The sequence below is a fragment of the Zingiber officinale genome, chromosome 8A (assembly GCF_018446385.1).
Source record: "Zingiber officinale cultivar Zhangliang chromosome 8A, Zo_v1.1, whole genome shotgun sequence".
NCBI lineage: Eukaryota > Viridiplantae > Streptophyta > Magnoliopsida > Zingiberales > Zingiberaceae > Zingiber > Zingiber officinale.
Genome location: NC_056000.1, coordinates 31,824,603 through 31,847,993, shown reverse-complemented (window position 1 = coordinate 31,847,993; position 23,391 = coordinate 31,824,603). Strand labels below are relative to the sequence as shown.

Sequence of the window (23,391 nt, the reverse complement as noted above, 5' to 3'; positions counted from 1 at the left end):
TAACCTACAAACTTTGTTCTCATTTCCAGAAACTACATATCCCTCAGGTTGATCCATATATATCTCTTCTTCAAGATCTCCATTAAGGAATGCCGTTTTAACATCCATTTGATGGATCTCAAGATGATATATGGACGCCAATGCTATTAATACTCGGATTATAGTAATTCTTGTAACAGGAGAATAAGTGTCAAAATAATCAATCCCTTCTTTCTGTTTGAATCCCTTAGCAACTAGGCGGGCTTTGAATTTATCTACTGACCCATCAGGTTTTAGTTTTCTTTTAAACACCCATTTACATCCTATAGTGTTACACCCAGGAGGTAAATCTGCTAACTCCCAAGTAGCATTAGAGATAATAGAGTCCATTTCACTTTTAATGGCCTCTTTCCAGTACTTGGCTTCAGGAGAAGCTATAGCATCTCTATATGTCACAGGGTCACCTTCTATATTATAGGTGATAAAGTCCTGACCTAAATCCGTAGACACACGTTGCCTCTTGCTCCTTCTCGGTTCTATACACTCACTAGATTCATCTAGTCTAGAGTGACTTGAGGAAGGTGTACCCACTACGGATAATGGGACCTCTACAGAAGAAGGCTCATTTCTAGTAGGAATACTAGATTGAGGTGTTCTCGTCTTCATAGGAAATATATCCTCAAAAAATGTAGCATCGCGAAGTTCTACAATAGTATTTGCATCTATTCCAGGAATTTCTGATTTAATAATCAGGAACCTATATGCAATACTATTTTGAGCATAACCCAAGAAGATACCATCTACGGTCTTTGGACCAAGTTTTTTCCTTCTGTGTTCAGGTACTAGTACCTTTGCAAGGCACCCCCACACTTTAAGGTATTTCAAACTTGTCCTTCGGCCTTTCCAAAGCTCATATGGGGTTTTATCCCTTGACTTCATTGGGACTCTATTTAGCACATGACATGCAGTGTATAGAGCCTCCCCCCACATAAAGTTGGGTAACCCAGAACTGCCTAACATGGAATTAATCATATCTTCAAGGGTTCGATTTTTTTGTTCTGCTATACCGTTGGATTGAGGACTATATGGAGCAGTTACCTCATAGATTATACCTGTATCTTGACAAAATTTTTGAAACAAGTTCGAGGTAAATTCTCCACCCCTATCAGACCTTAACCTCTTAATAGTTTTATCGGTTTGATTCTCAGCTTCAGATTTAAAGTTCATAAATTTATTTAAAGCTTCATCCTTGGTTTTTAGCAAATAAACATAACAATAACGAGAGTGATCATCAATGAAGGTAATGAAATACCTTTTATGATCTCTCGTTATTACACCGTTAAACTCACAACAGTCAGTATGAATCAATTCTAAAATATCAGAATTTCTATCAACTGATTTGAAGGGTTTACGGGTTTGTTTATATTGCACACAAATTTCACATTTTTTCTTATCATTTATAGCATGCTTAGGGATCATGTCAAGATTCATCATCCTTTTTACGGTATTAAAATTGACATGTCCTAATCTGTCATGCCACAGATCATAAGACTCAATGTTATATGAACAACCAATATCAGAAGTTTTATTTAAAGTAGCATTTTCTACATTGAGTTTAAATAAACCTTCATTAAGGTAACCTTTTCCAATAAAGGTTCCTAAATGTAATATTACAACTTTATTACATTTAAAGTTCAACTCATAACCAGCACGGACTAACTTTGATCCGCTAATCAAATTCCGACGGACTGCTGGAACGTGATGCACCTCATGTAGTGACAGGACTTTTCCAGAGGTGAACCTCAGGTTAATTTGTCTTATCCCAAACACCCTGGCTGCAGAATGGTTTCCCATGGTCACGGAAGTGCCTTCAATTACCTGATAAGTAAGGAAGGCAGAGCGATCAGCACAACAGTGTACATTAGCACCTGTATCAACTAACCATTCATTGGGTTGATAGATCAAGTTTAGTTCGGGTTTGAAGGTAACAAACCTATCGCTGGTGTCGTCACTAGCAGTCACGACATTTACTTGTGCCTTAGTATTGCTTTGGTTTTTCTCTTTGTCTTTTCGCTTAGGGCAGAATTTGACATAATGTCCAACCTGTCCACATGCCCAGCAAGACTTAGGTTTGGTTCCAGTTTTCTTTTGAACCTTTGGGTTGGGTTTCATCTTGTTTTTCATTTTCTGGTTTTTGAATTTCCTCTTGTCAGATGAGACTACTACATTTGCCTTTGGAATAAAATCCATAGGCATTCTTGTTTCATCACTTTTATGTTGCTTCCGATGTTCTTCTTCGATATTTAAGGCAATCATCAAATCTTCGAGAGAGATTTTACCTCTCCGATGTTTAAGAGTCATGCCAAAATCTTCCCAACTCGGAGGTAATTTTTCGATGATAGACAAGACCTGAAATTTTTCAGGTAATGACATATCTCCTTCAGCAAGACCATGAATTTGAACTTGGAATTCATGTGTCTGTTCAACCACAGATTTACCTTCAACCATTTTGAAGTTCAGGAATTTTGCCACAGTATACTTTTCTAAACCAGAATCTTCGGAGTTGTATTTTTTATCCAAAGATTTCCACAGCTCTTTAGCTGAAGAGGTTGAGCAGTATACATCAAATAGTGCGTCTGAGAGGGCAGACAGGATTCTCCCATGGCAGAGATTATCCCTTTGCTTAAACCTCTCTAAGGTAGCACTACGGGCAGGTTCCTCTTCATTAGGTGAAGGAGGGTCTGTTTCTATAACGGAAAATAGCCCTAGCGTAGTAAGCCAAAATTTCATTCGTTGTTGCCAACGTCTGAAGTTTTGCCCGTAAAATTTTTCGGGTCGGGCACTAGCCTCATCAGACCCTGTTATCCTATCGTTCATCATGTTTATTGATGCTACAATCAATTCTCTAAAATTGTAGTAACTGTAATAGAACTAATTATGCTAAAACAGTAATTTTTAATTGCACTAATAAACGACGAGCATGCAATAAACTTTAATAACAGTAAAGGGTTAAGAAATTGTGTATCTCCGGTCGAAGCGTCGGACGTGCCGACTGTCTTTAGAGAATTGATTGCCGCCCACGGTGCAAAGGCTTTCCGGAAAAATCCTCCCAAGATCCGACAACCGCTCGCGTCGCTCGTAGGTGCACTCCAAAACGAGCACCGCACTCGGACTCAACCTCAAATCGCAAACCAAGCCTCAGAACTCGGAACAAGGGGAGAGAAGAAGAAGTAGAAGGCAGAAGAAATGCTTTGCTTCGGTGTGTTTTCAGAAGGAACGGAGGAAGTGTATTTATACACTTCGAAACAGTGCAGAGGAAGGGACGCACTCCCTGTTCTCACGCGCGGATGCGTTGTATCGCATCCTCATACGACGCGGAGCGCGCGCGGATGCGTTGTATCGACGCGGAGCGCTGCTTCGCTTCCTCACGCGGACCAGAAACGAGACCAAACCAGAAACCAAACTGGTTTGGTTCAGACTGAACCAAACCAGCAAAAACAGACCGGGCCGCCCGTGAGCGCAAGGCCCACGGGCTAGGGATTTGCACCCCCCCTGCGCGCGTTAATCGCGCACGTGACGCCCGGATTATGGATTTCCGGCTCGAACCCCCCAAATCCACTCGATTTGGGCTTGGCCCGCGCATGCGTGTAGGTCTTCTTATTATTGCTAAGCAAGGATGGAAGGGCTTCATATATAAGCTCTTCCAAGCTTCTCCACTTAGCAATGTGGGACTAAAAAATACTACAAAAATTGCTTTGAATTTAAAACAAAACTTAACACTAACTACATGCGAAGATTAAGGAGCTGATCACCGGACTAGTCAACCTAGGTAAAATAGTAATCAACCGGGACTCGATGCGCTACGTGCTCAATCCTTTCCCAGAACTCCAGAATGGACGTCGATCATAGACGTCTACTATATCTCTAAGAACTTGGAGGTAAGTACCTTAGAAGAACTTTTTTCGACTTTAGAATTGCATAGATCCAGATGTGCAGGGATAAGTAAAGAGTCAAGCCAGAACCTGACGCTAAGAACCACTAAGAAGGATGAATCCGAGTCACACTCAGATATTAATGCAGACGAAGAAGCTTATATAGTTAGGAAATTTTAAAAGTTTTTTAAATCTAACAAATTTAAGAAATGCATACTAGAAAAAATCCAAGAAATAAGAGAAAGATTTGATGGTACCATTGCCAAAAATAAGTACATATAAAAGAAGATTATCCAGAGATCAAGAATGAGAAAGACAAAGGGCTAAAGTGAAACAAGTACAAAAATCTCAAGGTCACTTGTGATGAAAGTTTGTCATTCGAGTATGAGATAGAAGCATATGCTGGACTAGCACTGATGGCTAGTCACGAAGATCCAAGCAACTCAGAAGCTAACATCGATGAAAGGGGAGCGACATCAAATGAATGCAGCGAATATGGGGAAAAACTAGCTTCAGATCCGACATGGTAAGTGCGGTATGTCTCTTACCTCTTGATCAATTGTATTTTGGTATTAAATCGATGTCTAAATCAATGTGTAAATTGAAAACTAAAAATAAAAAATTAAAAAAGAAAAATTTAGAAATAAAAATAATCTTACCAAAATCATATTTAATAGAGTATTTTGATAAATTTAAAATTAAAATGAAAATGTTAATTTGAAAAAACAAATAGAAAATTTAAACAATTCTACATGTTCAAATTTTACTACTTCAAATTTTAAAAATTATCAAGAATTAAATTACTATTATAATTTTATAAGGGTCAAATCAGAAAAGTAATAAAAAGTTATATTCCTAGAAAGTACTTGAACAATCCAATAAGAAGAAACTTATATTGGGTTTCAAAATTAGGCTTAGATTAACTTTATGCATGTTTCTAATTTTAATTATCTTTAATATTTTTTTTATGTCTGAATTTGTCAAAATTTTCAAATAAATTGTTTTGTATGTGTTCTATTTGAAATTAATTCTTAATTTTTTTTCTTGTGGCAAAGGATATTATTATCTATCTATAAGAAAATTTTGAAATTTTTTGATTGATATAATATTTTTTGTAAATTATTTTTTAAAAAATATATCTTTAAATATAAAATTATTTAGCAGAGTTATTTTTGAAAAATTTTATTTTTTGTAATATGACATTATATTCTCTGTCAAAATAAATTTTGTCAAAATATTTCAACTATTATTTGATTTTCTATATATTATTTATCAAACTATTAATTTTAAATATTAAAAATTCTTGAACATTCTATTCTCGAAAATTTATTTTTCTATAAAAATATTTGTTATTTTACATTCTCAGAAAATTTTTCAATATTTTTGAGCTAAGAAACTATTTTTAAGATTTTTTTTTTTCAAATATACCTTTCTATATAGAATAATTAATTACTGCTCTAATTATTATTATTTTTTTATGAAAATTTTATTTCTATTGTGTATAAGTATGCTTAACTGTTATAAAAAAAATTTCTAAGTATTAGTCACTAATGGTGTTACCCTTAGTTTTTTTAATCTCTATTTTTAATGTAATTAAAGAGGGAGAATTATAGATTAAGTATATGGGAGGTAAATTTTAATTTACATATTTAATTTACATATTCATTTATTTTAATATTTTATTTTACCCTAACTTAATTAGGGTTGATCCACATCAAAAGGAGAGATTGTAAGTACCCCGTACTGGTTTGATATGATCAACCAAGTCAAGTTAGGTCTTGTGTATGTTTGATATCTTATGTCTAAGTGTGTAAGAACTTAGGAGCACAAAAAGTCGAGCGAAAGATGCACCTAGCGAGAAGGACGACACGGGAGAGAGTCAACGGGCTCGGTGCGTCCGAAGTACGAGGTACTGCGGAAGAGTACACTGGTGGATGAGAAGGAAGCGCACGACATTTTTGAGGGATGAGAAGCCGGATCGGAAGCTTGCTAGAGGAGAATGTCTGAAAATGAGTTCGGGTGAGTCCTATTCTGAATAACCGAAATCACCCAACTGAATGGAGCCGGGATTGAGGAGAAACTGGGCAGTCAACACTATGCTGACTATCCGGGCACCTAGACCCCTGGCCACCCCCAGGGCGCCTCCCTTGGCAAGGCTTCGAAAGGGCTAGTCAGCACGATCCAGGCGCCTGGATCTGCTCCAAGCGCCCAGACCAGATAAGCCTAATCCATTGTGAATTGTTGCAACGAGGATAAAGCTTTATCCACGCTCAGGTGCCCGGAGCTGTTCCAAGTGCCCGGAGCTGTTAGGTCAGCAAACGGTCAGATTCGACTAGTAGACTATAAATAGAGTCTTGATCTCAGTAGTTTAGAACAACACTTGTAAACGAATTTTGTACTTCAACTTCTAGTTATGTTTTTTACTTTTCTAAGCTTTCAACGTTGTAAAAGGTTATTCCGCCTTTGGGAGAGAGAAATTTTAGTAAGTTACATTTGTCTTGTACTGATTGTAAACCAAGTCAATATTTTTGCTTCTTTCTTTATTTTTATACATTTGACTTTATATTTTTTTAACAAGTATTTGTCTAACTTACTCCAAAGATTGAGAAAGAGTATTCTTTTAATTTTAGACAATTCACCCCCTCTTGTTGGCCGTCCGGGAACCTACAATATTCACATTTAACTCTCAACATCCTAATATCTCCAGCAGTGATGAACAATAACTTAGTTAGACCAAGGAGTATAACTCGTACTGGACTCATAGAATCAATAATATCCCAACTCATAAATTCATCTACTAGAAATTATTTTAATATATTCATAATTACACATATAGATATGCTCACAAGTTGTGATTCAATCATAAGTTTTTTCATTGTTATGAATCGTATTATGGATATTCAATAAATAAATTTAAAATCAAATCATAATGGCAAAGGCGAATACGTTCGCCCCCAGCGCCCCCATCAATCCGTCCCAGGGTCAACACGGAGGAGATAAATCACAAGCGACTACTAGCCTTTGGACATAGAGAACATACACTTAATTAGTAAAATTTTATTTATTTAATAAATAAGTATAAATCATAGAAGATTGTTTTAGGAGACATCTCAAATATAACAACTAAGACATCTGTTCTTGGAAAGCCAAAGCATTAAAACAGAGCCATCCTCAGGAAGCGCTCTCGAGAGGAGTCACTTCTCCTCTGATGACCATGATGATGAATATACTCCTTCTCCGACGATGACACTCCTATTAAAAACATCAAAATCAGTACAGGAGATGAAGCTTTCGAGACAATACAATGGCCGGTGCAAGGGAAAGAATGAGAGAACTGGGACTCGAGGGGGTAGATTGGGGATGGTGCAGCGAAGGCTGAGAGGCTTAAACTCGTCGGAGGAAGAGGTCGGAAGGGATTGCCCGATAAGAAAACAGAATTGCTCTACTGCGATTGCAGCCAATTTTGTCAGATTTGTTGTTGTTCTTGTTGCAAGAGCGGTCTATGATTCAACAGAATTCGTCTTGGGGTTTTCTCTCTTGTGTTCTGTTTTGCAAGCTGTTTATTTGGGCCGGGCCGGGCCGAGAACCAAGGTAAGGCCCAAAAATCATTGTCCGCTGCCACATTCTTGTTTATCTTGGAGTATTCGAAATCTGTCCCTCCAAGTAAACGGACGGATAGGGCCACCCAACTTGAAGAGTTGGCATCAAAGATGATTGTGGGCGACTTTCTACCTTTGATAGTGAAGCAGCCCATGCTCCATCCGACATGCTCTCCATTATTATTCCCACTATCCATTAATAATAATAATTATTAAAGGATTTAAGGATTAAAACTTAAAAGTGGTTAAGAGAGGGCAATTTACTATTTACACACTCAACTTTAAAAACCACTAACTTTAATATTTATCAACTGATGTACTTATTTTCTAAATAATCATTTTCGAGGTACTTCAAAAAAACTCATCACTGTCTAGACCGTAAATATTCACGGCCACAAAATCTTGGCTAGGTTGGTGATGAAATGTAGCTAGGCGGCTATAAAGGTGTGGCTAGGCAATCCTAGAAGCTTACAGTTTGGCTACTAAATCGTACGAGCTGTCTAGATTGGTTTTTCATATAAAGGAGGGAAACAAAATCACAACTATCCAATCACATGGTAAAAGATAATTCCTTCTCTTCTAATATTCTTGTCTTAAATTAACATGAAAATAAATAAAATATAAATAATTATTAGTCATTAATATAAATGACAAGGTATAAGAAAAAATATACTTAAATAATATTTCATATTTTAATCATCTCATCGTTCTAAAAAGATTATAATTATACACTCGTGAAACTAAAATTAGATAACTACGAAAGTATAACCAAATGATCTTAAAATTATGGTTAATCGTCCATGAGTTTGCAGCTATTAAGGATATTTTCCATCGTTAGAATTTTAAATAATTTTTTTTAGCCTTTTGGTATTAAATATATAAAAATTTACTATTTTCTTAATGGTAAAAAAAATTCTAATAGTAAAAACAATTCCTATACCTTTTGCAGATATCCTACGTTATCAAATCATATCTTTTTATTTATTATTATTTTGTTTAATATTTTTATGTATAGTTTTTATTTAATTTTTGTGGGCCCTCCTACATTTTCAATTTTGAGAAAAAAATAGTTTGAAAAAAAAAAAAAATCTAATGTCTAATTTTAGATGACAGATCCTCTAGTCCTTAATTTACGGATCAGGAGATGATCCATTATTATAGATCCTTAATTTGAATGGATCCTATTAATTTAAAGATGGGCTCCATCCAAATCAATGATTCTGATACAATGGACCATCCTCTAGTCCACAAATTACAGACCAGAAAATCTCTATTATTAATTTTATTACGATTTACATAGTGCAACAGTTAAAATAAAAATGATATATATATATATATATATATTCTATTTTCAAGAATAATTAAGTGAACTTGGACACTTGAATTATAAGAAAATAAAATAAATATTTTTTTATTGCACGTGTATTCTTAATTCTACGATAACTAACTCGATCCTTACGTTTCAATGGGTTAATAATGAATAATATATTAGTCCTATTAAGTAAAATTTAATTACTAATTTATCAAATCATTAGATGAAAAATTAGAAAAGCAGCACCATTATCTAGAAAAATAATAATAATAATAATAAATGTGCTTTTTAATAAATATTAAAGTTGGATTTTTGATTAATTTTTAAAGATAAGTGGATAAATTGCGCTAATTAAAACATTATTATTAAATAAATAAATAAGGCTTTAAACTCCTCTTGTCGCTCTCATTTCCTACGTCGATCGATTGAAGCGGTGAAGCCTTTCCCCGCCATGGCCAGCGCCGAGTCCGATCGCCAGGAGGAGGAGGTTGCCGCTGCCGGCGACGAAGAGGACACTGGCGCCCATGTCGCCCCCATCGTACGCCTCGAGGAGGTCGCAGTCACCACCGGTGAGGAGGACGAGGACGCCCTCATCGACCTGTAGCCCTATTCCCTTCTCTCCTTTCTGTTTCTTCTTCGTCTTCTATCTCTGAGATCGAAGCTTTTTCACGATCTACGGATGATTTAGGAAGGCGAAGCTTTACCGATTCGACAAGGAGGGGAAGCAGTGGAAGGAGCGGGGTAATGGGAGCGTGAAGCTTCTGAAGCATAAGGAGACCGGAAGGGTTCGGCTCGTCATGCGGCAGGCTAAAACCCACAAGATCTGCGCCAATCACCTTGGTTTCTTCTTCACCGTCATCGTTCCCCTTTTCACCCTAAGTTTTGGATTTTGCTTCACGCGGTTGATTTGTGGATTGCAGTTTTGCCCTCGACCAGTATGCAGGAACACGCCGGGAATGATAAGTCGTGCGTGTGGCATGCGATGGATTTTTCCGACGGGGTGCTGAAGGAGGAGCTGTTTGCGATTCGATTTGGATCAGTCGAAAGTGAGATTTTCTTTTTCTACCTCTGCTTAGTTCCTATGGTTTGCATATTTATTGTTCTTTATCTCCATTTGTCTTTCGTTTTTCTTGAGCAATTCTTCCAAAATTATTAAGACTCAATGCTCAACTTAGAATCCTCACAAAACTGACTCAGGATTAAAGTTAATTGAATTGTACACATTAGTTGATGGTTTGGCGCATATTTGAAAAGGGTAATGCAAACAAAAGTTCTATCGAAAGCCCCTCTATAGAGCTCTCATCTATGGGCATTCCTCTTTGTGGATCTCATTCATACTTAGGTAACTGCTTCTTATTGTAAAATAATTACAGTTTATGGTAGTCATTTTTGTTTTTTTGTGTGAATGAATGAGATTGACAACAAGGAGGAGTGCATGATCATCATAAACAAAGGTTCTGTCTCTGTAGATTTTTTGTCCCAGTCTTGTTGTCTAGAGCAGGAGTTGCAGTAAGAGTGAGCCCCCTTTCCAAATCTACTTAGTGGTCCAACTACTAGTGCAATCTAAAAGATTGGCAAAACTAAGTGATGCCACATATCTTTAAGGCCGACTATTTTTTAAACTAGCCTACTTCAACCTGAGTTTCAAGTTATTAAGAGCCACTTCAGTTTCAAGCTTGAGTTCATCTCTACCTCATTTGTCTAGGCCAAAACAAAAAGATTGATATATATGTTTCAGTCTGCAAAACAAATTGTTTCGATCCGAAAACTAATTGAACTGACCTTAAAAAGTTGAAGTTGTCTCATGTAGTTTAAGATATCTTGTTTCCAATTTTCTTTTTGGAGGAGGATTTAGGATTTGGATATTATATAAACCCCCCAATCTATCTAGAGATGTCAAATGGACCAAGCCACTTGTGGCCTGACACTAAATGGGTTGTGTTGTGCCTGACCCATCTCTGGATGAATTGTGTTGTGCCGGGCTCGATGCCATTAATGGGTTTGAGCCAAGTAGCACTTGCGTGGGTTAGGCCAAGCATCGCATGGTTCCACATCGTGTCTGACATGATATGACACTAGGCATGACAAGGCGCTTGTTTGGCCGAGGTGGGCCCTAATCCGTGTACCCGAACATGACCAATTGATACCTCTAAACCTTAACAATATGATATTTAGGAATAAATTTAGGCTTCCTTTAAAATTTTGTATTTTAAATTTCTGCAATCTTGTTTAATTTTAGGAGTTGTTTTAAAAATTTAAAGTTGTTTATATTAAATTTAGAAAGTTTGATACACATCAATCTGAAAAACCTGGAAGCTCAAAAAACCAAACTGAAAAAAATCAAGTTCAGGGATTTCTTTTTGTAAATCCAGGTTTGGATTTAGGGATTTCTTTTTGTAAATACAAGTTATTTTTGTAGGGAACTGCCGTTTTTTATGATATCTTATCTTTAGAAAGCCTTTGGTGAATGATGTGTCGATGCTTGATAGAAAATGCCAAAATGGTGAAAGTTCAGAGAAGTTGTTAGCTACCTAACTATTTTAGCATCCTTAAATGATAGGCAAGTGTATTCATTGAAAGCCTAGCACATCGCCAGCATTAAGCTATAAGTGAATTCATCTTTTCTGGTCCAATTTTTCTGTTCACTAGCTGGCCTTTGAAGCCTTTCTTGCAACTATTATCCATCAGCATATGCACCTACAAACTTCTAGATTTGTGATTACTCTTTCTCAACCATTACACGCATCAGATTGCAAGAAATTCATGGAGATGATTGAAGAAATCATCGCTGATTGTTTCGGTAAAACTGAAGACGAAGACAGTAAGGATGCCTTATCTGCTTCCTACCTCATAGAAAAGTTAAGCATGACTGAACCTGAAAACAAAGCCGACACAAAAGAGAGAGTGAAAGAAGATGAAGAGAAGCAAGTAGAATCTGAGCAATCATCTTCCGCAACTTAGCTCGTACCGTTAACTGTCTTTCAGGTTGGCGGTTATCTTCTTTCTCTAAACTTATGCTCTTGTGCAGATCATTGGTGTAGTTGAAAATCTTAGTCCTGCAGTGTGTTCATGTGTTGAAAGACTCTCCCTAAGGTTCGAGTCTCTTTGTTAAAATTGTTCCTCTTGATGGCTTACTATTATTCTGATCTATTTATCTCCCAACTTTTTGAAAACTATAAAAATAATAAAAAAAAAGGTATATTTTAAAAAAAAATAAATAGAAGATTTTAATATCAAAATAACTAATAAATTATATGATTTAATTTTATTATATCCTAAATGAATGATAGACAATTTAAATAAATGCATAACTTTTTTTAAAAGAAAATTAATTTTACACATTTATACCTACAGAAAGCAAACACATCATAAAAATGTGTTGATATAATTATGAATTTTAACAACATCAATAATTATACAGAAGTTGAATTTTCTTTCAGCGATATTTATTTTATTTTAGATGCTCGGACACCTTTCCTTTAGATATTTAATTATTTTTCTTTAAATGTGTGAAAATGGAAAGGATTGAGAAATGAATCGTGATGCATATAGAAATTAATATGGGTGTTGGCTTAATTTAAATTGAATCGAACAATTAAATAAACTGAATTTTTATATATTTTTTTTAAATAAATCAAACTGAATAAAATAAAATTAAACTGAAATTGTCAGAGTTTAGTTTAATTCCTCAAGGTCTTATTTGTAATACAAGTACATATCACTTGAAGAATCTCATCAGAGACCTAGGAAATAATTTCGATAGACACATGCACACCAATAATATCATCTCCATATAAAAATTAGTATAATCAAAACAAAGAGGGATTTATTTGCACAACAAAATAAGATAGAACGCCAAAGATTTATTATCATCCCTAGACCACCACCATAACAACAATAACAAGATATATGCCCCAACCATTCAGAGTTAACTAGATGAATACTTTTCCAACTAAGAATTATTACAAATAGAGTTTCTTTTGATCTAATACCTTCAGTCTGGTTGATTCACCTAATCTTGTTTATACTCACTGTGTAAATCAAATTATTTAACTATCAGAATCTCAACCAAATATACTTCAAATATATGAATAGGAGGATGACTCTTTCATCATAATAAGAATACCATTTAATGTGAATTTATGCTCCTTCAACTTTCAAAAACATTAACCAATTGATGGTAAAATCAGTTAGAAAGAAAACGGTTTCTCTATAACCTTGGCATACATCCAACTCTGCATGTAAACTTACAACAAAATCACCCATTGATCATTCTAAAAGGTAAATCTCTTTTAATTGGAAGGAGTTCAACTGACAAGTTCCTAAAACAAATCCTTTTCAGCTAAATCAGGTTGCTAAAAGAAACTCAGACAACTAACATCTACATGTCTACAGAAACAGTTACATTCATGATATAGAATATGAACATAGCAAGTAAACTATATGAAAACTAGGACGGGATTTGGTTCAATATTGTTGCTCATCCAGTCATAAAATCATACCCAAAAAGTGATTAGCAGTCTGGATTACTACTCCCTTTGAACTCGGGTACAATTCACAAGATTTCAAGCAGTTTGGGTAATTTATCTCTGTAAGGGAGCACATTCTTATGCAAAATTTTGATCCTGGTGACGAGAAAAATGTATGTAGCTTGTCTGTGAAGTCCACAACCCTTCAGATTTTAATACCACTGATCCGGCAGTAAGAATGGGGAACCCACTTCCTGAAGGGTCTCAGCTTGAGAACCGATGAAGGGCTGACTAAGCGGTTAATGGCCGAGCCGATCATCCGGGTATGTCCGAGCGGAGTTAGATAACCCATCCATGGGTTTGGGTTTCCGACGCCAAGGCAGAAGGATCGAAGGGCCGACCGGGAGCCCGAACGGCAGGGGCCAAAGAGCCGAGCGGGCAACCCGCCCGGACAAAATAAGGGCGAGGGGAGAAAAAGGCGGCCGAGCGGCCTATGCGCTCGGCTCGGGATATGGAATATCGGCAGAAGCATGTCTGATGATTAGGCCGTACATAAGATCGCACGATGGAGGATCTTGCCGTCACATCATGGAAAGGTTGATACAGTAGCAGTATGGCCTCATGGACGCCTTTTCTGACGGGTCCATATCTGGGCATGGCCCTTCTGACAGACCCATGTCTGGGCATGGTCAAATGCAGGTGGCTGCTTTGATTGGCGCGCCCAGGCTTCTTCGAGGGGTCTATATAAGGCCTCCATTTCTTCACCGGAGGTATGCACGTCTTCATCTTGAGGCTACCTTCTTGTCATTCCTCGCCTGACTTGAGCGTCGGAGGACCGTCGCCGGGACACCCCTCCCGGCTCGGTTTTGTTGCAGGTTCGCCGGAGTACTCGAGGATCCAGCAGAGAGCGCCACGTGCCCAGCGTCCGCTGACTCTTGGTTCGGACAGGATCAAATTGGCGCCGTCTGTGGGAACGCTCCTGCATCCGATCGGAGACAATGGACGAGGCTGGACGACAACACACGGTGACGCTTTCAACAGAGGAACTCGACGCCCTGGTCGAGATAAGGGCCGCCAAACTCATGGAGCAAAAACAAAAAGCATCCGCCGAGCGGGCGGAGCAGCAAGCAACATCTGCGTCTCATGGCCGAGCGGAAGCACCTCCAACCACCGTCGCATTCCATCGGGCCTTGTTTCGCACCCCTGAAGCCATACCAGCCCGAAGAGATAGAGGATCTTCCTCAGATGAAATGCCAAGGCGGGATGACAGGAAGGGAAAAGCTCCCCGAGCGGACTACTCCCCCGAGCGGATCAATCGTCAATTTTCGGAGGTTATCCTACGAGACCCTCTGCCCAAGCACTACGTGCCTCCGACGATCGGCGAATACAATGGAACAACGGACCCGGATGATCATCTGGGTAAGTTCGATAATACAGCCACGCTCCATCAGTACACAGATGGAGTAAAGTGTAGAGTTTTCCTTACCACCCTCTCGGGATCGGCTCAACGGTGGTTTCGAAGGTTGCCGGACGGATCCATCACGAGCTTCAAGGAATTCCGAACGGCCTTCCTCCACCACTTTGCCAGCAGTCGGCGTTACCAGAAGACAAGTGTCAGCTTGTTTGCCATCAAGCAAGAGCCGAGAGAATCGCTTCGAGCTTACATTCAGCGGTTCAACCAAGTGGCGATGGATATCCCAACGGCCACATCGGAGACAATGATGAATGCCTTCACGCAAGGCCTTGTGGATGGGGACTTCTTCCGATCGCTCATCCGAAAGCCGCCCCGAGATTATGATCACATGCTGCATCGGGCCAACGAATGGAAGAAGCGCAAGCCGCTCGGAAAAAGGAAGCTCCAGCCGAGCGGGCACCTATTCATGCCGAGCGGAAACAGCAAGCCGCTCAGCAGCCGCCTAGAGGACCGAGGGCCGAAGCAATCCGATCCCCACACGCCAGATCTCACGTACAAGAGGTGGCTGCCACTCGGCCCAAGCCAAAGAAGAGGTGGACCCCTATGTTCTGCTCCTACCACCAGACGGATACGCATAACACGAGGGATTGCCGAAGCCTTCCCTTTGTGTCCAATCCTGTTCCCAGGAAAGCCGAGCGACGGTCTCCTCCCACCGACAGGAGACTTAGGACTCATGAAGCTGACCGAACCCGCACCGAGAGGCGACATCAGCAGACACCCGATCGGCACCGATCCCCGAGGCAGGAGAATCGCCGGGCGTCCAGAGAACGGTCACGACCGTCCGCTCGGGAGGAGGAAAATAGGAGCAATACTTCCCGGGGCGAGATCAACGTTATTGCTGGCGGGCCGACCGGAGGAGACTCCAACCGAGCCAGAAAGGCGGGCGTCCGGCAACTTCAGATCCACGCGGTCGGTTGCAGCCAGGAGCGGGCGAGTGGACCGGAAATCACTTTCGGACCCGAGGACTTAGAAGGAGTAGAAGTGCCCCACGACGACGCGCTGCTCATTAAAGCGGTAATAGCAAATTACACCATTCACCGCGTATTTATTGACACAGGAAGTTCGGTCAACATCATATTCAAGAAGGCGTTCGATCAGTTACAAATTGATCGAGCCGAGCTGCTGCCCATGACAACCCCGCTCTACGGGTTTACGGGTAACGAAGTTCAGCCGGTCGGACAAATCCGGCTGGCCACCTCGCTGGGAGAAGAGCCGCTCAGGAGGACCAGGACAGTTAACTTCGTGGTGGTCGACTCTCCCTCATCCTACAACGTCATTTTGGGACGACCGACGCTCGGCGAATTCCGAACAGTTGTCTCAACCTTCCATCAGAAGATAAAGTTCCCCGTGGAGGACAAAGTAGGAGAAGTGCGGGGAGATCAGCTAGCAGCTCGGCGGTGCTATATAGAGATGATCCGAGCAGAGGCTTGTTCCGCTCGGAAGGCTCCCCGAATTGAGGTACATGCCATAACCGAGAAACCTCCTGCTTTAATTTATGATGAAAAGGAGGAAGTCCAGATCCATCCGACCCGATCGGAGGCCACGACTTTTATCGCCTCGATCCGGAAGAAGAGCAGAGAAGCTGATCCAATGCCTCCAACGAAATCATGATGTCTTCGTCGGGTCGACACATGAGTTACACGGGATTTCGCCGAGCCTAGCGCAACATGAATTGCATGTCCGACCGTAAAGCAGAGAAAAAGGGACTTTAGCGCCGAGCAGAATGCCATTATCCGGGCGGAGGTGGAAAAACTTCTGAAGGCCGGCCACATACGCGAGGTGCAGTTCCCGAGCTGGCTGGCCAACGTAGTCTTGGTCTCCAAGCCGGGCGGCAAGTGGAGGGTCTGCATCGACTTTCGAGATTTGAACAAGGCATGCCCCAAGGATTTTTATCCTCTGCCCCGGATAGATCAGCTGGTGGACTCCACGGCCGGCTGCGAACTAATTTGCATGCTTGACGCTTACCAGGGATATCATCAAGTACCGCTTGCCCGGGAAGATCAAGAAAAAGTAAGCTTCGTAACTGCTGACGGCACATATTGTTACAATGTGATGCCGTTCGGATTGAAGAATGCCGGAGCCACCTATCAACGCTTGATGAACAAGGTGTTCAAGGAGCAGATCGGGAGGAATCTGGAAGTTTATGTGGACGACATTCTTATCAAATCCGTCCGAGCGGCCGATCTTTTCAAGGATATGGAAGAAACCTTCCGAACACTGCGCAAATATGGAGTCAAGCTAAATCCACAGAAGTGCCTGTTCGGAGCTAAAGGAGGGCGTTTCTTGGGGTACATAGTGACCGAGCGGGGAATCGAAGCAAATCCCAGCAAGGTGAAAGCGCTGCAAGACATGCCGTCCCCTAGAAATACTAGAGAAGTGCAGAGGTTGACCGGTCGGATAACTGCTTTATCCAGATTCATCTCCAGAACCGCCGACCGGAGCCTTCCATTCTTCAAAGTTCTGCGCAAGGCTGCTAAGTTCCAGTGGGATGAAGAATGTGACCGAGCATTTGAAGAGTTGAAGATATATCTTAATTCTCTGCCAGTGTTAGCCAAGCCGATCGGGGGTGAGTCACTTTATATGTATCTGTCGTCAACTGAGCATGCTGTGGGCTCAGCACTTGTGAGGGCGAACGGCGAAGAGCAGCCGGTGTATTTTCTAAGCCATATTTTAAAAGACGCTGAATCTCGTTACACCGGGCTCGAGAAGTTGGCTTTCGCTTTGGTTCTTGCCGCTCGGCGCCTGCGACCGTATTTCTTGGCCCATACCATTATTGTCCGGACGAACAGTCCACTTGGAAGAGTGCTGTTGAATCCGGAAGCGTCTGGACGGCTTATCAAGTGGACGACAGAATTGAGTGAATTTGACATCCAATATCAGCCCCGCTCGGCGATTAAAGCCCAATCCTTGGCTGATTTTGTGACCGAAGTGCAAAGGCCAGAGCCTGAAGCTATGTGGAGAATATATGTGGATGGATCCTCCACTCGGCTTGGAAGTGGGATCGGAATATTACTACTCTCACCTCAGGAAGAAAAGATGCACCTATCCGTCCGGCTAGATTACAAAGCTACTAACAACGAAGCAGAGTATGAGACCCTCATAGCCGGATTGCAGGCAGCACGGCATGTGGGAGCAGCTCGGGTGACACTCTATTCTGATTCACAGTTGCCCACTCAGCAACTTTCCGGCTCAAACTCTACGCTGAGGCCTTTGAAAAACTCAAAGCTACTTTCCAAGAGGTGCTTATTCAGAAGATCCCCCGAACGGAGAACCAGGCAGCCGATGAGTTAGCCAAGCTAGCGAGCTCAATAACGCCGGTCGCCGTTCAGCAACCAATCGAAAAAACACTACTGGTGGCGCATGTCGATCGGATGCAAGGCCTCACATTTCCAAGTGACTGGAGGACACCCATTATAGAATTCCTCCGTTCGGGCACCACACCATCCGATGAATATGCAGCCCGGCTCCTCAGAAGAAGAGCCGGTCGGTTCACACTCATCGGAGATCAGCTTTACAAGAAAGCTTTCTCGCGCCCTTTGCTGAAATGTGTAAGCTCGGAGGACTCAGCTTACATCCTCCAGGAAGTACATCAAGGATCATGCGGGGGTCATCCGGGCGGACGCTCATTGGCCAAGAAGATCCTCTTGGCCGGATACTTTTGGCCAACTTTACAAACAGATGCCGCTCAGACAGTATCTACATGCCTTTCATGCCAGAAGTATCACAACTTCTCCCACCGACCGGCAGAGGAGATGAAGGCATCAACCATCTCATGTCCGTTCGATCAATGGGGATTGGATATTGTGGGTCCATTTCCGATGGCGACCGGGCAGAGGAAATTTTACTAGTGGCGGTAGATTATTTCTCCAAGTGGGTGGAGGCCGAGCCGCTGGCAAAGATCACTGAACAGATGGTTAAAAAATTCATTTGGCAACACATCATTTGTCAGTTCGGCATCCCTCGCCGACTAGTGTCCGACAACGGGCGGCAGTTTACAGGGAAGATGTTAGAGGATTGGTGCAAAAGCTACGGCATTGAGCAACATTTCACGTCCGTAGCCTATCCTCAAAGCAACGGTCAAGCTGAAGTCGCCAACCGGGAGATTCTTCGTATTCTGCGCGCTCGGCTCGACCATTTGGGAGGGAGTTGGCCGGATGAAGTGCCGAGCGTCTTGTGGGCTATCCGAACGACGCCAAAAGAAGGGACGGGAGTCACACCGTTCCATTTGGTATATGGCGGTGAGGCTGTCATACCGGTCGAAGTCGGCGTTGAGCTATGATGATGACAACACCGAACGAAGAAACATGGAGCTGGACTTGGTAGAAGAGGAGAGGGCAAAGGCGTCCGTTCGGCTGATGGCATACCGTCAGCGGATGAAGCAAAACTACAACCGGCGCGTAATTCCCAGATCGTTCCAAGTCGGCGATCTTGTCTGGAAGAAAGTCAAGCCGGTCGGCGACGTCGGCAAGCTTGAAGCGCCATGGGCAGGCCCTTTCAAAATCATCGAAAAGCTCCGCTCGGGCGCGTATTATCTGGAGGATGAGGACGGACGGCAGATAGATGCGTGGAGAGCAACACACCTCGGCGATGCTATATAGAGATGTATCCATCAGAATCTTCTTTCGCTAAATACTTGAAATGCAGAGATGAAAAGTCAAAGGAGCGAATATAAGGCATTATCATCGTAGCGCGAAGGCCCCCGAGCCGATCGGCCGGGAGGTTTATGTGGTTAAGACTTGTAAGCAAATAACCCGTGCCGTTCGGCCGGAAGTAAATTGGTCGAGCCAAGCGCTCGAGGAACGAAGGCCCCGCGCCGTTCGGCCGGAGGTAAATGGGTCGAGCCAAACGCTCGAAGATCGAAGGCCCCGTACCATCCGGACGGAGGTATATTATCCGAGCCAAAATACTCGATGAAGTAGATCCTGAGCCGTTCGGCCAGGAGGGCATTATCCAAGCTGGGTGAAAGGCAAAGAGCTACGCCGAACGGAAGTGTCAAAATTAGCCTTAACGGCCATCTAGCCCAGACGTTAAACCGTAGAGCCGCGCCGACCGGCTATAAATATCCGCGCCGACGAGCACCGTAGTTAAAGATCAAGAGACGAGCCGGCGTCTATAAACCCTCCGAGCGGAAGACCGACGAGCACCGTCGTTAAAGATCGAGAGCCGCGCCGACCGGCTATAAATATCCGCGCCGACGAGCACCGTCGTTAAAGATCAAGAGACGAGCCGGCGTCTATAAACCCTCCGAGCGGAAGACCGACGAGCACCGTCGTTAAAGATCGAGAGCCGCGCCGACCGGCTATAAATATCCGCGCCGACGAGCATCGTCGTTAAAGATCAAGAGACGAGCTGGCGTCTATAAACCCTCCGAGCGGAAGACTGACGAGCACCGTCGTTAAAGATCGAGAGCCGCGCCGACCGGCTATAAATATCCGCGCCGACGAGCACCGTCGTTAAAGATCAAGAGACGAGCCGGCGTCTATAAACCCTCCGAGCGGAAGACCGACGAGCACCGTCGTTAAAGATCGAGAGCCGCGCCGGCGTCTATAAACCCTCCGAGCGGAAGACCGACGAGCACCGTCGTTAAAGATCGAGAGCCGCGCCGACCGGCTATAAATATCCGCGCTGACGAGCACCGTCGTTAAAGATCAAGAGACGAGCCGGCGTCTATAAACCCTCCGAGCGGAAGACTGACGAGCACCGTCGTTAAAGATCGAGAGCCGCACCGACCGGCTATAAATATCCGCGCCGACGAGCACCGTCGTTAAAGATCGAGAGCCGCGCCGACCGGCTATAAATATCCGCGCCGACGAGCACCGTCGTTAAAAATCGAGAGCCGCGCCGATCGGCTATAAACATCCCGAGCGGAATAACGAATGCCAGAGTAAGAAATCGTGGAAACTACAAATATTAAAACGTTCAGGCCCGATTGGGAGTTAGTCCTTCGATACTCGGCGTTTGTGGACTTCACAAAGGCAGGATACATGCAAAGAGATTAGGCCACCTCGCTCGGGCTCTATGCAATATGCCGAGCCAATCGGACGCGTGAAGGAGAACTCTTACGAGCAGGACTGACTCTAAGTATCAACGATAAGTAAACCAAAGAACATCAGGGACGATGAGTAGGAAAACAAGCAAAGGAACAGTTTCATTAGAAGAATTATGCCGAACGGCAGGTACAAAAATTTTACATCCGCCGAGCGGATGAAATACAGAAGGTACTTGAAATAACCCGCCTCACTCAGGGTCTTCAAAGTTGAAGAAGGCGTCCGGAATATCATCAATCATGGCCGCCAGGTCGGAGGCGGGAATATGCATTCCCTCGGGAAGGTGGCCCCCTTTCTTCAAGTATGTCATCGTGACTTTGACCGCTTCGGCGAAGGTGGAAGAGACGTTGCCACCGAATTTTACGCCGAACCTCTCCGAGTGGAGGTATTCTTGGCGCGCTGCAGCTAGGCGACTCGGCTCTCCCTCTTTATATTTTCTGAGGGCCGCTCGGGAAGCGGTTAAGGTGTCTTGTACAGCCTTCAAGTCCACCTCGGCCTTTGTGCGCTCTGCCGAACGGATCTCCCGCTCGGCATTCAGCTCGGCCTCTAGTTTCTTAGATTGCTGATCTAGGGCCCGGACTTCGACTTTCATTTTATCCAGATCAGCAATCGCTCGCCTCTTCCGGCCACTGGCGCGCTTCACGTCCCCGTCCCGTTTCTTCACCAAGTCTTCGAGTCGGGCCACCTCCGCAGCCAGATCGGCAGCCTTCTGCTGTTCGGCCTCGAGGGTTTGTTTCCCCCGCTCGGCCGACGGACCCCCCGACAATTGAAGTTTTTCCAGGAGACCCTCCAGCTCGGCTAGCCGACGGCTAGTGGCGATTTGCTCAGCCCAGCGCTGTAAAGGAAATAACGAAATCAGGAATCAAATAGTTGCATGGAACAGGAAGAAAAATGAATACCTGAGTGGCCTGTTGCATGTTGTTGTCGCCGAGCTGCTTGGGCGTCATGAGGGCCGCTTGAATCTGCGCGTCCTCAAAAAGCTTGGCAAGCGGACCCGTCAAGGTTATTTCGTGAACGGGACTTGAGGGCCGATCGACGAACAGTAAATATTCCTCCGATGGGAATCGGAGGGTGGTCTTGATGGTTGGGTGGCCGGTCGGCGCTTCTCCAGCTGCAGTCGCCTGGCCAGAGGACTCCCCTATGGTGGAAGTTTCGCCCAACCGATGTAAGCGGCGACGAGTCCGGGGAGGAGAGTCGGTGGGCTGCGCAGGAGGCGATGTCACAGGAGTCCCGATCTGCGACGGCGTGCGATCGGACGAAGTAACGCCGATCGGCTCGTGTGGTTCCCCCTCTTGGGGTGGCGGAGGACCGGAGTCTCTTCGACGTTTTCGCCGAAGTTCTAGCGGTGGATCCCCGGACGAGGGAATTCCCAGCTCGGCGGGAGCCGAGGAAACAGGATCCGCCTCAACCTCCGTTGAAGCGGATGGGGCAGCATCTGTTTCAGGGGCGGACTGCGCCCCCCCCTCTCCCGCATCTGCCGGGCGGCTGGGGATGAGACCCCGCTCGGCGAGCTCCTTTTTGGTGGCCGCCTCGATCTCCACGGCCTTCAGTTTCAGATGAGCGGTAGCTTTGGAGCGCCACATGACTTCAGCTGCAATAGGAGAAATTAAAATCAGTTAGATAAAAAAGGTAAAGGGAGTAAAGAGTCTCTTACCCATACGGTAGGGAAGATTGGCCCGAACGGGAGATAACCCAAAAATATATAACACCCCCTTGAGCAGCAACTGGTCGATCTTGTATCGCTGACCAGACAACCAATTCGCTGCATGAAGGTAGGCTGGATTGCTTCTGAACTTGCCGAGCTCCGGCTGAGTCGGCACAGCGGTCTGCCATTTGGTTCGAAATGCCGGCCGCTCGGGAAGTCGGATATAGAAGAAAAATTCCTTCCAGTGCTTATTGGAGGTCGGCATATTATCAAAAAATTTAAAGCCTATTCTACTCTGGAAAATGAAAGTGCCCAACTCGGATTGTTTGGGGTAGAAGAAGAAGTGGAATATTTTGGGGTCAAGGGGAATACTATGCAGCTTAAAGAGGACAACCACCCCGCTCAGCAACCTAAAGGAGTTCGGTACAAGCTGGCCGAGCGGGATGCGGAAATAATTACAAACCTCCAAAATGAATGGATGGGTAGGAAATCTAAGGCCGCCCTGGAATTGGTCTAGAAAAAAGCAAATGGTGCCGATCGGCGGGTTATGGGGCCGATCGGACGGGCTGGCTAGAATTATTTCGTGGTCATCAGGGATCACATACGTCCGAACGAGGCGCCGGGCACCCTCCTCATCAAACCGACTCTCCATGGTCATATACCAGGGACCGTGAACGTGAGTGACGGGTTCAGAGGAACTTGCCATCTCGGAGAGGCAAGAGAATAGCAAGAAATCAAAGGCAGGGAAACAAAAGGGGCGAAATGAGCAGAGAAGACCTAGTAAGTGAAGGAAGAAGACTCACTGGGAAGGAAACGGGTGGAAAGAATCACCGATGAGGTGATCGCCGCCTAAAAACAGACGCTAGATCGCCGGAGGCCGCAGCAACAGAACGAAGCAGAAGGCAACGCGCAAGCAAGCATGCGGCGAAGGGAG

General features: G+C 43.5%; 1 protein-coding gene across 1 annotated transcript; it reads left to right on the top strand.

Moving 5' to 3' along the window:
- The first annotated feature begins 9,218 nt into the window (after window positions 1-9,218).
- On the top strand, window positions 9,219-11,972 carry LOC122008319 (ran-binding protein 1 homolog a-like). The gene is made up of 4 exons (XM_042564029.1): window positions 9,219-9,422; window positions 9,511-9,662; window positions 9,743-9,868; window positions 11,572-11,972. The coding sequence occupies exons 1-4, from the start codon at window positions 9,274-9,276 to the stop codon at window positions 11,781-11,783; spliced, it is 639 nt and encodes a 212-aa protein (XP_042419963.1). The 5' UTR covers window positions 9,219-9,273; the 3' UTR covers window positions 11,784-11,972.
- Window positions 11,973-23,391: the final 11,419 nt, after the last annotated feature.

Excerpts from the sequence above, each read along its gene's own strand:
- LOC122008319 (XM_042564029.1), top strand. The coding sequence starts at position 9,274 with ATGGCCAGCGCCGAGTCCGATCGCCAGGAGGAGGAGGTTGCCGCTGCC. Across the intron at positions 9,663-9,742 it reads GATCTGCGCCAATCACCTTG|TTTTGCCCTCGACCAGTATG; the intron begins GTTTCTTCTTCA and ends TGTGGATTGCAG. Across the intron at positions 9,869-11,571 it reads TCGATTTGGATCAGTCGAAA|ATTGCAAGAAATTCATGGAG; the intron begins GTGAGATTTTCT and ends TACACGCATCAG.